General features: G+C 38.1%; 1 protein-coding gene across 12 annotated transcripts in view; it reads right to left on the bottom strand.

Moving 5' to 3' along the window:
* Positions 1 to 1,548: 1,548 nt before the first annotated feature.
* Positions 1,549 to 16,543, bottom strand: part of PRLR (prolactin receptor) — a 141,468-nt gene continuing 126,473 nt past the window's right edge. For all 12 annotated transcript variants that reach the window (XM_079329847.1, XM_079329854.1, XM_079329851.1 and 9 more), the window contains 10 exons: positions 13,207 to 13,376; positions 12,237 to 12,403; positions 11,282 to 11,423; positions 9,267 to 9,399; positions 7,832 to 8,001; positions 6,424 to 6,593; positions 5,341 to 5,485; positions 4,366 to 4,465; positions 3,353 to 3,422; positions 1,549 to 2,792 (listed from right to left, as the gene is read on the bottom strand). In XM_079329847.1, the coding sequence (XP_079185973.1) occupies positions 1,782 to 2,792; positions 3,353 to 3,422; positions 4,366 to 4,465; positions 5,341 to 5,485; positions 6,424 to 6,593; positions 7,832 to 8,001; positions 9,267 to 9,399; positions 11,282 to 11,423; positions 12,237 to 12,403; positions 13,207 to 13,376 (2,278 nt within the window). In that variant the 3' untranslated portion in view covers positions 1,549 to 1,781. The remainder of the gene's footprint in view (positions 2,793 to 3,352; positions 3,423 to 4,365; positions 4,466 to 5,340; positions 5,486 to 6,423; positions 6,594 to 7,831; positions 8,002 to 9,266; positions 9,400 to 11,281; positions 11,424 to 12,236; positions 12,404 to 13,206; positions 13,377 to 16,543) is intronic.

Raw genomic sequence — 16,543 nt, 5'->3', positions numbered from 1 at the left:
TTAAGTTCTAATGTCCTGCCTGTGCAAAGGCTAGGCAGTTCTACTAATCTGTGCTTGAGCAGTTCCATGGCTTTGAAGGTATGGGTGACAATCTGATTCTCCAAATGAGATGTGGCCTTCTAGAACCTTCAAAATCTGAAATTCTCTTTTGTCTGGCTCTGCATCAGGGCTGGTACTACAGGATGGCTCATAAGAATATGGAGAAAAGTAAAGCTGCTCAGGAAGGAGACTAACAAAAGAGAGCCCATCTATCAAATACACTCTCCTTAGGTTCAGGATCATTCCCTCACCCTAAGTGTCTCCTGAAGCTAGAGATGCTAGCTAAATACTTGGCTCACTTTTAATCAGTCATCACAAGTCATACCTTTCTGGAGTAAATTAAACTTTTGTTTCAAGAAGGAAGGACCACAGCAACTTTGCAGCCACTACAGTATCATTTTGATTCTGTCTTCAGTTACATGGGAGTTAAAGGATCCTTGCTGTTCTCACTGCTCTTCTGGGGACACATGACCAGCCCAAGTACATGGACTCATCTCCTCATTCCCACCGCTTTTTCAGTGGAGGTCTGAGTCGTACCTTGGAGGCTGGGTTCCAAAACTGATGTTCATAAATTCATTATGAAAAATCTGACTTCAAACTTTCCTTCTAGGCTCAGAGAAAAGTGCAGGATACAGAGAACCCCATTTCATTTACAATTGGCATCAGAGTACAAATTCAATGGGAAAGAACCTCTGCTCTCAAAACCTAAATTCTATTTTAATTATATAATTACAGGTAATTTTAATTATATAATTACAGGTAATAAAAAACCTGTGAAACAAATAATTTACAATTCAAACAGTAATATAGTAATTTGTAATATATTAGAAATATAGTTTAAAAATGTCTCCATATTCTTAATTAGTATAAAGTTTAATTTTATGCTTTGTATAGAAATTATAGCTTTACTTGTTACTGCCTCAGCAGAAGGAAAGATAAAAGTTCCTAGGTAGCTAAATAGCATTGGGAAATTAAAAAATATTTTATTTTGCTCTTTTTTTGGTAATAGAAAAATAGGCTTTAAAAATAGATCGTTAAACATATGGGCTTATACTAAAGTAAAATTGTATATTATATACAGTAAGGCGGTATATCATATATTATCCTGCTTTCTTTTTCATTTTGGTTTGTCTGGACTAGGATATGAATGGGATGCAGTTTTCTGTCACATTGAAACAAAGCAAAAATATATTTAATAGAATTTGTTGTTTTACTGCAATCTCTAGAATACATTATCTTTTTTATATGATTTGTCATGCACAAGAGCTCCTTTTTCTCAAGGACTGAGAAAAAAAGATAAAGACAATCTAGTGTCAGAATGCATCCAGAAGAAAACATATTGTAGGTAAGAATGCTGTTTTGCAATGATTTATGTAATGTAGGAACTGCTCAGATCGCTATGGTTTGCTGACTGACCCATAACAATTTTCATCTTTGTTGAATCTGTGGTATTTCCTCAGGCTTCATCAACCAACAGAAGATTTGCAGAACTGAATAATTGTTTTACAGTGCATTTTTCACGACAGACAACATCCATTTCCTCATTTCACTGTATCAGAAATGTGTGCTAATGATCCAGTATTTTTATTACCAACTATTACCTCAACTCACAGATTATTTTATTACCTGTAAAATGCACATTGGAGGCTAGGCTTTTGGAGGCTAGACTTTTTGAAAGAACTGTTTGCTATGTGACTTTATTTTACTGTGTGTGACAACTAAGAATGTGCTGTACTAAAAGGTTATTTAAAGGAGGGCATAAAGGAAGATGGGTCCATGTAGTCTGATCCACCGGTGTCTCCTCTGGAGTCGCTTGGAGCTGTTGTGCTGTAGCCTGTGCTCTTCTCAGGTTGACTATCCTGAGGGTTCTGAGATGTTTCTGCTACAGGTTCTTGAGATACAGGTGTGTTCTGGGTGCGCTGATCTGGCAATAATACTAAAATGTGATGGTCCACAACTGTTGAGACCTTGGTATATTCTTTGCTGGTTCCTGGAACAGTGCTTTTTTTGGTCTTTCCACTATTTTCTTTATGTTTCAGTAATAGTGTTGGTTCCTCATCTTGTCTGACTTTATGAACCTCTACATAGTCCATTAGTTTAGGATTCAGGAAAGGTGACTTGTCATTTTGTTGGTTTTGTCTGACCTGCACTGTGGTTTGGTCAGTTTTAGAATACTCCATCTCGCTCATCTTTTCCAAATCATCATACACAGTTTCAGCAATAGGATATAGCGACTGACGATTTTCTTCATTTCCCACCAGAACTGGTGAAGTGTTCACATTTGTGGTGTTCAGTGTTATCCTGAATGCCTCCACAGTGCTGTGGTAGGCAAACATAGCAGCCTGATTACCAGGTAACTGAGCTGCCAGCCATGTGCACGACTTTAGACTCTCACTGTTACAAGGGAGCATTTTCTGTTCTGAGGCTGTACACTGAGTTTCCCAGCTCCCTTTTCCTCCTTTCTTTTCTTTAGCTCTTACATCTTGTGTTTGAAGAGTAGATGGAAGGCCACGGGATTCCCTGCACTTCACAGGGAGGAGAGAAGGGCTATCACAGCTCCCTCGGCCTGAGTCACTGTCTGTTTCCTTGAGTATAATTTTTGTGTTTTTACTGGGAGTCTCATGACTTGGCATGAGTTGCTGATCCTCACTGTCCTCTACCTCCAGATATTCTATCAGTAGTTCCTCACAGTCTGATGTTGGAGGGAAACCATGGCAACCAAGAGCACTCAGTAATTCTTCAGATTTTCCTGTCTGAAGGTATAATGAAGAGGATATAATTTTTCATTGTCAACCTTAGGGATTATATAAACAATCTAAATATTTGATATACAAACACTTAGATGGTTATATTGCTAGACCTGAACCTGATTTCTACTGCTGCAGAAAATATTGAAAGAAAGGAAGAAAAATTCCTGAGTTTCTGAGGAATCCTAAAATTCATGTTTCTAATGTGGGAGGGGCAGGAAGCTTTTGGCAGGTGTGGATCTCCTGAATTTAACAAGAAGGAAATGGAGGAGAATTGCAGTGTAGACGTGTCCTGCCTCTTCAGCATGGCAAAAGACTGTGAAGAGCACCTTCCTAGGAAACAGGGTAGTCACAAACCCTGATCTTAAACACCCTCCTGTTGCAAGTGTAAGGCAAAACTCTGACTCACACATATCTTTCACATGTTTAACCAGAAAGTACTGCTTATTTCCATCATTGATTAATTGAAGCAGTTTTACACTTTACTGTGGTAATTGTGTTTGCTAGTACATAAGCTGGAAAAGTGAGTTATAGTGAATTCTTTTGTTGTTAGCTGTGGTACTCACCTCCAGCAGATGTGTATCTATGCCTTTTATCTTTGGTCCTGGAACTGGTGGCAGGATAAAGGCCATCATTCTGAAAAAAACCCAGAACAAACATACCAGGCATAAATACAGATCCTATCTCACTATTTGCTCTCCCATTTCCTCAGAACATTACTGAGATTTTAAACACTTCTCCCATATCTTATATGTCTCAGTTGGACCTCTGTCTCCTGCCTGACTCTCAAGCTCAGTAATTCACAAATCCAGTTACAGATCATAAAGGACCCTTAGATGTATCTATAAAAAGCACCAGTAGTATGAAAGTTACTCAACTGGAAAAGAAAAATTACTAATATCCTTTTAATTGTCATCTGTCTCTTAACCTCCAGTTCTCCAATACCATAGTAAATTCATCATTGGTGAAGATAGAGTGAAGTGATACTCAGTTCAGGAGGCCTAGTAGGGCTGTCTGTGCATCTTTGACTGTCACTTGACTAATGCTAAACAGGATTTATGGTGAAGGACATGGCTTTTTCAATCACAGTTTCTATCCCTTTCTTCCACTCAGCCAGTATTTTTTGAAAGACTTGCACAAAAGCAATAATCTTTGCAACACCTTTCTCTTTCAATTTGAACAAAATTAGCCAGGATTTTAAGAAATAATTTGGGAAATTGATAGAGAGGCTGGCAGAAAGGCAATCTCATAATACAACCTTGTTTACTTTAGGAAATTATGACAAAACCCAAAGACATGTCTCCTACAGAAACAGGGATACTCCAAGTAATGTTTGATGAATATTACATGACTAACCAAGATCTAACAGAGACAGATCTTTACCAACTGAGAATTTAGCCTGGTTTCCATAAAGAGCAGAAATACTGCCTTATCAGTTGCAAATTAAGTCAAATACCTATAACTAATAGTTTATAAGACAAGGCAAATGCCATAGAAATTGAGTCAAATATTAGATGTCTATTTTTGAAAAGTTTTCTCTGATCTTGGACTCCATGTAATTGTGAAATTGATGGCTTACCTGTACCCTTTCATAATCATTATCCAGCTCATGATTAAACATATAAGAGATGACAGGACACCAACGATGATCCACACAATCATATCTTTTACTCTAAAGTCTAAGAAAAAACAGAATAATTTAAGTGCATCCAGCATATGCACAGTCAACATGCAAAAAAAAAAAACCCTCTCAAATTACTTTTATTTTAAAAATTTACCTAAGCTGCCAAATTTATTATCGAACAGAGGCCTTCACCAGCACAGATGGATCTCAACAATCCCTGTAATATTGAATAATGAATATAATTTTTACTAATGGTACTGCACAGGAAATAAACTGTCTTGGAAAAATCATACAAAAATGAATGAAGAGGAAAATTTTGTCACAGCCAATTATTGAGATTGGGTTCAAATCCAGTTGTACCAAAACTGTAGCCATTTCATTATTAAATACATACCATACAATTAATTAAATGCTAGGTAAAGTGACCTAGGTTTACATATTTTTAAGGATTTTTAGTGTAATGTAACACCTTTTATACTGAAGTGCTTATTTCATATTAATACCAGATAAAGAATAATGAAGAGCTATTACTGTCTGAAGTCAGTTTGTTGTCTTTGTTGTCTGTGTCACAGTTTTATAGCAGTTGTCAGTGTTCTTTTAATTAAAGAGTACCATAAAGAGAAAAAAAGAGGCAACAGACAGAAAGGACATGGTTTAAATAAGCAAAGAGAAAATAAGAGTCAATAGATAGAAAGGACATAAATAAGCAAAGAAATTATTCACCTTCGTAACGCCATCATAAAATAATGAAGGGGAAATGTAACTGGGTATGGTGCAGGTATTATAAGGATTTGGTTACCTTAGCAATCATGTTCTTGTCTGTCCTAGGTAAACTAAGGGATCTGTATGGGTGCCACAAACAGCTAACAAAAAAATGTAACACGAATTTTCATGTAATAACATTTACTGAAGGGATGCCCGGCCACTCACCAGTAGGGATCTCAATATACATTTCTGGGCTCCACTCACTCCATAATCCATGGTGGTCTGGTTTGCAGTGAATCTGTACAATGTACCTCTTTCCAGGATTTAAACTAAACATTTTACATTGTGTTTGCTGTCCAACAAATATAGTCTGGAAATAAAACAGAAGTCACAGCTAAGGCTTAGGTAATCAAGATGGGAATACAGAATGAGTCTGGATATCTTTTCCTAATAATTGTTAAAAAGGCATGGAAAAATGGTACATTAATTTTATTTCTATAGTTTAGCTTTGTAGCTGATGGGAATGAGATCTAGCTCTGGTATACAGTGCAAATTAAACTGCTGTAAAAATACATAATGAATTTATGGCAGATACGGGAGAAGCTGTGGTAATGGCCATGGTAAACAGGAAAAGGAGGAGGCAAGAAACAGAGATGGAGAAAGACAATGCAGAGTGGAAGAGGGAGTAGTGGAGTGGTGGAAATGCACTGTGCTATTAAAAGTAGGTCTTGAAATGGCCAGAGGGCCAGAGGGAAGTGCAGTGAGAGGGGGAAGGCAGGAGGAGATACAGAGGTGGTTTGGAAGCTTTGCAGACAAGAAGGGGTGGAGTCAAATACCAATATCTGGAATCTTTAATTTGCCACTCAGTTGTTTTAGTTTTGATCCTGGCACAGAAAATTTTTATTATTTTTCTGGCCACTACAATTACCACCTAATGGTTATTTATATAAATTTGAATTGTTTTATGTAGTGCCACTGAGCTTTCTGCTATCTAAGAAGTGCTTGTGGTTAAGAATAAATTATCACAAAAGAAACCTGACTAAATGAGAATGAACAATTTAAACGACAATGCAAATATGATTAATAAATAATGACAACAATTAAAAACAAGTACTTTATCATCTGCTATTGTACAGCAGCATCTGAGATACCAGTTATCTCAGCAGGAAACCATAGGTCACGCAAGCACTTTTGAAAAATTATGAACAATTTAGAGTGTCTGCATCATTATATTCAGGCATGGGATCTAGATGACAAAATCCAGCTTGTCAGAAAGCTTTATCTAGCAAAAACTTGTGACTTTCTTACCTCCCATTCCTCTCCTTCTTCAGGCTTTAGTCGCAATTCATATTCAAGGGTAAGCCAACCAGATCTGACATCAGCTAGTGGGGGTGGAGACCATGTCAGGACCAGATACGGTTTTCTCTTTATTGACTTTTTTAATTCCAGAGTGATATTTACAGGAGGATCTGGCTGTACTGTTGAAATAAAAGAACTGTCAATAAGAATCTAAGTGATTTTTTCCCTGCATTTCTTAGGAAGAAATATAAAATTATGTGAGTGAAGAGTTGCCATCTTCATCTTGTCTGGTAATTAGAACTGCTACTGGAATATAGAAATCAAGAGTTTTCAGATAAAGTTGGATTCATGGATTTTAACCCCCTCTCCCAAATAGTAGTAAATTGAGTTCATATTGAGATTTGCCCTAATCATTTATCATCTAAGATACCTTCTCTTACATTACCATTTATTGTTAGTTTTCCTCACAACTATATTTCAAAGCATCTTTAATGCTACGTTATGAAAGTGTGTTCAACTGTAATCTTATCAAAGCTTGGCATAAATATTTAGGAACATTGAAAACATGGATGTAGCTAAGGAAACTTGTCCCCTCTGTCTTTTACACTTAGAAAACTCAACCACATGATCCTACACTCATATGTAAACATCCATTAAAATAATACAAAAAAGCACGTTAAAGCTCTGTCTGTATACCATAAATAAACCAAAATGCAGGTTTCTTCTACAGTCAGGCTTGGATCTTCCTCAGTGTAGAGGTACAGCTTCTGCATATTGTACATATATTTTACCACTGACTGATCAAAAATTCATCAGGTCATTGCACTGAGGTAAAATATAAAGCCATTTCTCTAGCAGCCCTTTTCCAGTTGCCAGACTCTGGGCAGCCAGATCCTTGACAACAAAATGGTTATCAAGGATAATGTTCCGTTCCCTTAGATAAAACTCTAATTACCTGTCCACAGTCACTCTGTAGAAAAAGTCTGAGAAAGAGATTATCAGTACACTGCTATAAAAAGCACTAATGCATCTTCTCTTGGGTATGGAAACTACTTTTAGGTAATCAGATTTAAGTATTATTAGTTAAAAGATAAAATTTATTTCAGTTGCTTGTACAGTGGAAAAAAGATTTTAGCTAGATGATGTTTCTTAGGGTTTGACTACAAGAAATATGGAAAACCAATAAATTTTTATCTGAATGCAATTTTACAGCTTTTAGCATTCTTGGCTTCTTCTGAAAATACGATTGTAAAGAGATGAATATTGATTTGTTATTACACTAAGGAATATAATATTTGTACAAGTTTTTAACTTGTATATAACACTATATACCAGGAGACCTGGAATTGAAATTCTTGTGCCAAAACCCATGATTCTGAATTATTTGGTTCCACAGAAACTACTTTTTAATTCTTACCTATGTAAGTCACATCCACATAGTGAGGATCAGAGACATTACTTCCCATTTCATTAGTTGCCCTCACAGTTATATTGTATATGGTCCAGAAGGAGGTGTGCTTTTTATCGAAGTAGCATGAATTGGGGCCTGCAGTTTTGTAATCTGGACATTCATAAACTTTTTCTTCTCTGAAATGAAAGCATCCCAGTGATTAGGTTACACAGACTAAACCACCTGATTTTGGTGACTAGTACTTCAGCATTATTTAGGGATGGATCCGATTTTTCACACCCGGCAATGTAAAGAAAATCAGAAAACTGCTTCAGACTAAAGCCATTAGACAATCCCAGAGACTGTGCTAAACGTTTCTCCCACGAAGTAAACACCACAAAGTCTGAAGAATTTAAGCTACGGCAGATGCACTGTGGGCTAGTATGGCACAACTCTTAATTCTCTGAAATCCACTGTCCACTGCACAGCCCAGAACATTTATATGCTCCAGAGACTGAGTAGAAGTGATTGCTGAAATCTTCTAACCCATCAAATAAAAATTATGTACTTCCAATGTTCATTCCACACTTATAGGAATTCTGCAAGTTACACTTAGAAACTTACAGAATTTATTTGGTTTTTCATGTCTTGATTATAAAAAAAAAATCTGCTTTGTACCTCTCCTTCACATCCATACCCAAGCTTCCCAAAGTCAGAGGAGGGGTAGGACAGAAAATTGAGTATGTAGTATTTGTTTTCATGCTCTTCCTAGATGCACAGTTACAAAAGAGAAAATTATGGATGTGGACCTCTTACTCTATCATACTCAGCTGGACCAGTGTCTGTCTTTTTACACTAAGAGTAGGCTCTCAGCTGACAGTTACAGAGTTTAGCATCTATCTAGCTCATTACAAGGTTGAGCAGTACTAGGTAAACTGAAAAGGACCAAAAAGGGTCCACAAGGCCTAAAAAAATTCATTGACTCTACCTTTAAAATGAATGCGCAGCACTTTATCCAAGTTCCAAGGCAAGCTTACTACAGAAACCATGAGGCATTCATGGCCTATAAATACTAGTGAAAAACAAGCCTTATCAGAAGATAAGAGTTTTAGTATCTGGTCAGTTTGGAAAGTTCTATTTCTAAGAAAGTTTTATTTCTATGTATGGCTTAAGAGCTTTAGGCCTGTGCAGTTATATTGGTTATTAATATACTGTTCATGAGCAATGACAAGACAGAATTCACAATGCCATTATAAATTCACCTGCCATTATAAAGACATCAAGAATTAATATTGCAGTCTTAGACAGGTTGTTGCTTTAGTGTGATGCCAGAACATGCTACTGGACAAGGTCAGACTGTAGACTACATGGACTGTAGAAAATTGCATCTCCCAAAACCAATGAGGATTGATTTTCCAGGTCCTTCCAACAAAACACTGAACAACTACACAGTGCTTATTACCCCTCTTTGCTGTAAAGCAAAGTGTGGTTGGTCAAGAGTCCTCCATCTGAGGCAGGTTTCCACCAACAAGTAAATGTTTCTTTTTCAGGAGAGCGGCACTTTATTATCGTAGGCTTTTCAGGAGGTAACCGTTCTGTAAGAGGTAAAGAAATTAAACAAATAGTAAGTTTAATAAATTACGTCCACCTTGAATTCGTAAAACAATGTCAACCAGAGAACAGGAAAATATGAAAAAAGAAAAAGTTTTGCTTCCCAGTAGTGCAGGAAAGGAGGGATCATTTGCTGCTTAGGGCAATAACTTAGGGTAAATCATAAGGAATGTTGAAATAGGGTCACAGCAGCCTCTATGAAATTATTTAAAATACACTCTACTATTCAATCTACTTACTATAGTATTCTGGGATAGAGATTATTTCTTCTCAGTAGCTGGTATGGAGCTGCGGTTTGGATACAGTATGAGAATAATTTTCATAGTACAGGGATACTTTGTCACTAAGCTATATTTATCCTGAGTCAAGAGCCTTTTTGTGTCTTCTGCTCTGTCAGTGAAGAGGTGCAAAACAGGAGAAAAGGTTGGAGAGAGCATAGCCAGGACAGGTGATCTGACTAAAGTAACACTCCACTCCACAGAACATCATCTCCAGCATATAAATTTGGGAGTTACCTGGAACCAGCACCTATCAGGATTCAGAAATGGAGTCTGGCATTGATCAGCAGTGGGTGAGCAAATATAGTGTCCATAATTTTTTGCTCTTTCCCACCCCTCTTTTTATCATCAATCATCAATCACCATCATCATCTACAATTATTATTATTCCATTTTTCTTTGTCCTAATTATTGAACTGTTCTTATCCCAACCCACAGATTTTACCTTTGATTCTTTCCCTCATTCCACCATGGTGACATATGAGTGAGCAGCTGTGTGATGGTTTGTTGCCAGCTGGGCTTAAACTACTACATACAAAACCTTTTTTTTTTCCTCAAAAGGGGTGTTTTAAGATTATTCTGTTTGTTTGAAAGGTATTTTGTCATTTTCTTTTGCTTGTAGGCAAAAAAGAAGAATGTAAATGTTTGCCTATTTGTTTTTGTTCTTACCAGTAATTTTCTTCTAAAGTACTCAAAATATGCAAAGAAGCAGCTCTCATATTACACTGTAATGTTGTTATGCTCAGTACTCAGACTACTTGCATGATTGCTCCCGAGCAAGTTTTTATAGTCTCAAGAACAGCACTTAAGAGTTGGGCAGAGAAAAATGCTTAAATTTTGAATAGGATGATGCTTGTCAAAACCCAGAAGTGATTGAAACTTTTGCAGTTATATATTTGTGGCAAAAATATGGTCCTATTACATCAATAATATATATTTTCTACTATGTACAGCAGAGACATAGATTTTTCAAATTTCTAATTGCCTTAGGCAGATCTGAAAATGGGACATTTAAAAAACACTTTTCTATTAGCAGTACTTCAACAATCTCCAAGTCAAATAATGAATAATACAACTAGTAACTAAAGAAGAAGTTTTGAGACAAGTTGGCTAAAGTGTCTGGCAGCAAGAGATGATATCATACAAATTTAGTGTGTCTTCTCAAATTCAATAAAAGACAGACAGTGACTTCCATGTGATAGTACCTGTAAGCATCATGCTCTGTTATCACTGCTTTCAGTCCAGGCTGTTATAGAAGAAACATTACCTGATATTTATAGCTGCAGATAAAATCAACATGATTTTTAAATAAAGGGAGAGGAACAATAAATTATTCAGGCACACCTGTATCAGAAGTGACTTCTTAGTAAATCCTACCTTGTTTATGATAGCCAGTTTCAGCAGAGGATCCTGACCGGACCAACAAGATTAAGAAAGCAATTACACAGAAAGTATGATAAAATGCACTGAACACTACAAAGTATCCATGTGAGAGGCCAGGTTTCCAGGACTGGCATACCAGCACCTCCACAGCATTGAACCTGCTACAATTTAAAAGCAATTTACAGAGCAGCAATCATCCACTCACCTTTAGGGATCTGAATGCTCCTTTCTGAGCTCCACTCACTCCACTCTCCGAGGTCTAACATGCAACGCACTTGAACAACATACTTCACCCCAGCTTGCCGGCTGGACACCTCGTAGTGTGTCTGCATTCCTACAGATACTGTCTGGAAAAGAAAATGGACTGCGAAAATAACAAAGAATTGGACCACTTCAACAAGCAAACCATGAAGGAATAGGTGTGAGTTAGTGACTTCTGAAAATCAGGGATTTAAGTTGGGTATTTATAAGATATTAATTACAAAGAAGCAAAAGTAATGATTTAGCAGGAAAAAAAAATCTCTGCTGATTCTGATGTTCAAGAACATATTGAACATATAGACTTGCTTGTACTCCGTCATATCCACAATGCAAGGAGCATTACAAGTATATACCCCTCCACTGAAATTATTCTCAGTGGCTTTAAGTGACTTTCTCAGATCCTTCTAATTTATCCTCAGAACTATTTCAAAATGCACAGCATTCCCCATCATTAAGGCATCAACAAACTAGGCAGCATTGAGGACACATGACTATAACTTAAAGAATGACATTTTGTCCTAAAAACTCAGCTGTAGCAGTACTGAAGCTAATTCCTAGAAATATAGCAACAGGTGGAGAATGTCAATACAAATGGTTAAATGTGAGTAAGCCACAACAGAATTTCTGAGGGGCAGGTTGCTTCCAACTGGGTTATCATACCCAAATATATATACCTATTATAACTGGGTTTTGTCATATATAACACTAGGATGATAACGTAAATATGTTGAATTTCACAGTCTCTACAGACCACTCCAGTATTTTTCTTTCTTTAATCATATGTGGTGCATTAATTTTTCTATTCTTACACAAACTAACATTTTTACAGGACCAATTAAACTGAGACAAGAGAATTCACTGGAGAGAGCATTTATGAAATAAATATGTTTTTCCCTTACCTCCCACTCTTCCTTTTCCTCAGGCTTTAGTCGTAGCTCATAATGATATACAAGTAAATTAGAGCTGGCATCAGCTAATGGGGGTGGAGACCATTTTGCCCAAAGGTATGACATATTAGCAGATGTATTTGTTTCTAGAGAGAGATTCACAGGAGCATCTGGCTGAACTGTATAAATGAATGAAAAGTTTAAGTGCCATTAAAGTGCCTTTTAATTTTCTCTCAGAAAAGACACCTCCTTTATGGTTTTGTATCTTATCATATTAATTTCAGATAATTCATCACTGTAAAAGAATAATGAAGAAGCCTTTTAATTTTCCTCTTTCCTTAATGAGTTCAATTAGCTCCTGATTTCCAGCAGTATCAGCAAATCTTAAGCTTTACTCTGAATTTGTCAGGCTAAGGAAGTACAAATCAAAATTTCATAAGGCCACTCTTGCAAAACTAAAATGTCAGCCAGAAAAACTAGGTATATTATAATTAAAATGATGTATTATGTGTGTGCAGAAAATAGAATTGAGTCAGGGATATAAAATACTACAAAAGGCCTGTATAGTGCTCAGGCAGTTATTTTTATCCTTCCAAGACTGCAGTGTCAGCAGTCAAAAAGATTTTTACATTTGAAATATTAGGTAGCCGAACCTAATTTGAAATTTTTTTAATCTACATTGAGTCGAAGTAAAACACTGCAGATAACTAGAAACTGAAGCAAATTTTTCAACTCAAGTTAACATTTTTACATATTCACACATGAAATTCCTAATATCAAGTATATAGTTACTAAATCTATAATTAAAACACAGTTTTCACATATATTTAACATGCATATTTTAGATTATCTGTAAATAAACACTTCTCAATAGCAAGTTTCACATCATGAAGAAAGAAGTCTTTCACCACTGCCTGTTCTGAGATAAAAAACTGCACACATCTCCAACTAGTTTGTTTTCCATTTCATTCTTTGATTTTACCTATGGAAGTTATATCCACATGCTGAGGATCTGAGCTGTTACTTCCAATCTCATTTGTTGCCATTACAGTGATAATATATGTTGTCCAGGGATTAGTGTGGTTTTTATCGAAGTAGCAGGAATTTGGACCTGATGTTAGGTAGTCTGGACATTCATAGATTTTTTCTTCACTGAAACAAAATGATTTTAAAATTTAGGAAGTGAAGCAAAGCAGATAATATTCTAGTACTGGACTAGGTTCAGCAGAGAAATCGGAAATGTTTGTATAGATATATATATATATATAAAATCACATATATAATTTATATAGATATATAAAATAAATGTATTTATTTAGAAATATAAAATGTATAAACTTATATTATACATGTCTATAATCTCATTTCTTGGAAAATTTTTGGTATATGCCAAATGCTGTTACCATAAATGGTTCATTGATACTTTTACTGCAGTTGTTTTGACAAATGCTTTCACACCCCTTTTTATACAGAGAAATAAATCAACAAAATAATAGAAACAGAAATTTCCAGAGACAGAACAAAGAAGTTTCAACAATATTTATAAGCAAGTAAGAGGGACATGAAAAATATTTACTTCAATTAGACAAGTTGCTAAATATCTTTGCGTATTACCCCTAAAAATTATGGGCTCTATGGCAGAGAGCTCTTTTACTGATTAGTTTGTTTTCAACAAGGTCAGAGAATCACTTAGTTTGGAAAAGACCTCTAAGATGTCAAGTCAAGCTTTGACCACCTTGTCAATCAGACCATAGCACCCAGTGCCATGTCCAATCGTTTCTCAAACACCTCCAAGAACAGTGACTCCACCACCTCCCTGGGCAGTCCATTCCAATGCTTACCCATCCTTTTAACAAAGAAATTCTTCCTGAGGTCCAACCTGAACCTCCTCCAGTGCAGTGTGAGGAAGTTTCCTTTGTCGTATCACTATGCCCTGAGAGCAGAGACTGACCCACACGTGAGCACAGCCTCCTGTCAGGGAGCTGTGAGTGGTAAGTGCCCCCTGAGCCTCCTCCAGGATAAGCACCCCCAGCTCCCTCAGCTGCTCCTCACAGGACTTGTCCTCCAGACCCTTCCCCAGCTCTGTTCCCCTTCTCTGGACTCACTCCAGCACCTCAGGGTCTTTCTTCAGTGATGAGCCCAGAACTGAGCCCAGGATTTGTGTGTGGCCTCCCCAGTACCCAGCACAGGGGCAGTCACTGCCCTGGTCCTGCTGGCCATGCCATTGCTGATCCATTCAGGATGTCCTTGGCCTTTTGGCCACCACATGATGGCTCATCCTGGAATCATCAAGGTCTTCTAGCTGAGCCACATTCCAGCCACCCTGCCCAGCCTGGAGCTGCAGGGGGTTGTTGTGACCCAGGGACAGGACCCAGCACTTGGCCTGGCTGCCCCTCACACCATGGGCTCAGCCCATGGATCCAGCCTGTGCAGATCCCTCTGCAGAGCCTGCCTGTCCCCCAGCAGCTCAGCACTGCCACCCAGCTTGGTGCCATCTGCACACTGCCTGAGGGTGCTCCCAATCCTCACCCAGATCATCAACAAAGATATTAAATAGGACTGACCCCAGGACTGATCCCTTAAGGACACCTCTAGTGACCAGCTGCAGCTGGATGTAATTCCATCCCCCACCACTCTCTAGGCACAGCTCTCAGCTGGTTCTCAGCCCAAAAAAGAGTGTTCCTGTCCAAGCTATGGGCTGCCAGCTTTTGCAAGACAATGCAGTGGAAGACATTATCAAAGACTTTGCTGAAGTTCAGGGCAGACTACATTCACAGCCTCTCCTGACTGGGTCATCTGTTCATGAAAGGAGATCAAGCAGATCCTAGATCCCTTCCTAGATCCGTGGTAATTGGGCCTGATCCCTTGGTTGTCCCATATGTGATGTGTGGTTCCACTCAAGGCAACCTGTTCTGTGACCTTCCTGATGTCAATTTATTTGCTTTTTAACCTGATCATCATCAAGACTATTAAAAAAACCAACTTCACAATCAATTACTTATTGACTTTAAATGGGTCATTGGGTTCTTTAGGAAAGGGATTGTTTTGTGCTCAAAGCTGACCTGGGTGATGTACTCACAGCCTACCCCAGGTGCTGCACAAACCCAAAGCATCAGCTGATGTGGTGCAAGAATGAACTTTAGTTCCACTATATGCTCTATGTATCATCAGTAATAAGGTCTCTTAGTTTCCAGACAGTTTTGTCACAGTTCACAAAGATAAGATAGGAGAAAGGGGACTGTACCCAGAGACAATGAGCCTAGAAAGGTCATTGTGGCTCAGGTCTACAGTGTTTGGCAGATCCTGGGTTCAGCAGATTTAATGAAATGGATAAGCACTCCTATTCTTCCCTAAGCAGAATAGCTCTAACAGTGGCAGATATGAATCAAAATGTCCATTAAACTTTTTGATCAAGACTGAAACATCTGGGCTTTCCATAATAAAAAAGTTCTCAAATCATCATTGTGTGCAGTACCTTCATTAAAGACTGCATTTTTTTTCTTCTCAATGATTTGGAATATTTAATTGTAGCAGGGATGTCTAAGGCTTTATCTTACCTATTCTGAATCTCACTGGATTTATAAAAAAAATTAGTCTCTGACCCTCCCTGCTTACTTGTCCCTGTTCAGAGACTAATTGTTTCCAGGAGGAAAGTACAGTTTTACAAAGATAGATAGGTAAAGTAAAGTTGCCAAATATACACCCATTTTATTCCTGAACAGGATGAGGGAGCCGAGAATTTACCAAAATAATAACTTTTGAGATGCAATACCCGATTTCACTGATTTCACTGTGTCTGATTTCCCTGCATTTGGGGAACCATTGATCAAAACACCAACAGGAGAAAAAATTACTATAGTCCAGATGGGGATTTTGGTGTAAATGGTAATGGACAAACTCATTGGCAGGACCCCACCTGCCCTCAGTGCCCCTGCCCAGCCCCTCCTGCTCTACCTGAGTCCCAGGCCCCCAGTTCAGCTGGTCTCCATCTCCACACAGCCCTGCCTTTTCCAGCCCAACCCATGAGCTGATGTCCTGGCCCAGCTGGGCCCAGCCTGTCCCTGTCCCCAAGGAGATGAGCAATGCCCAGGATGGGCTGGCCCCTCCTGCTCCAAGCTGTGATGGGAGCAGTGGGGTGATGCGAGACCCGTTGCCCTGTGGTGCCTTCATGCTCCAGTGCTCAGAGGAGACCCTGTTCAGCTGAAAGCTGTGTGCTTCCCAAAAGGATGGGCAAACAGGCCCTTGCTCCTAGCACATCTTCAGACAAGAGGGATTTTTGGTAGATGAGTTTCAGGACGGACAGACTGAAGGTTTGGGGC

Source organism: Erithacus rubecula (genome assembly GCF_903797595.1).
Source record: "Erithacus rubecula genome assembly, chromosome: Z".
Taxonomy (NCBI): Eukaryota; Metazoa; Chordata; class Aves; order Passeriformes; family Muscicapidae; genus Erithacus; species Erithacus rubecula.
This window is presented reverse-complemented; position numbering and strand designations above follow the sequence as displayed.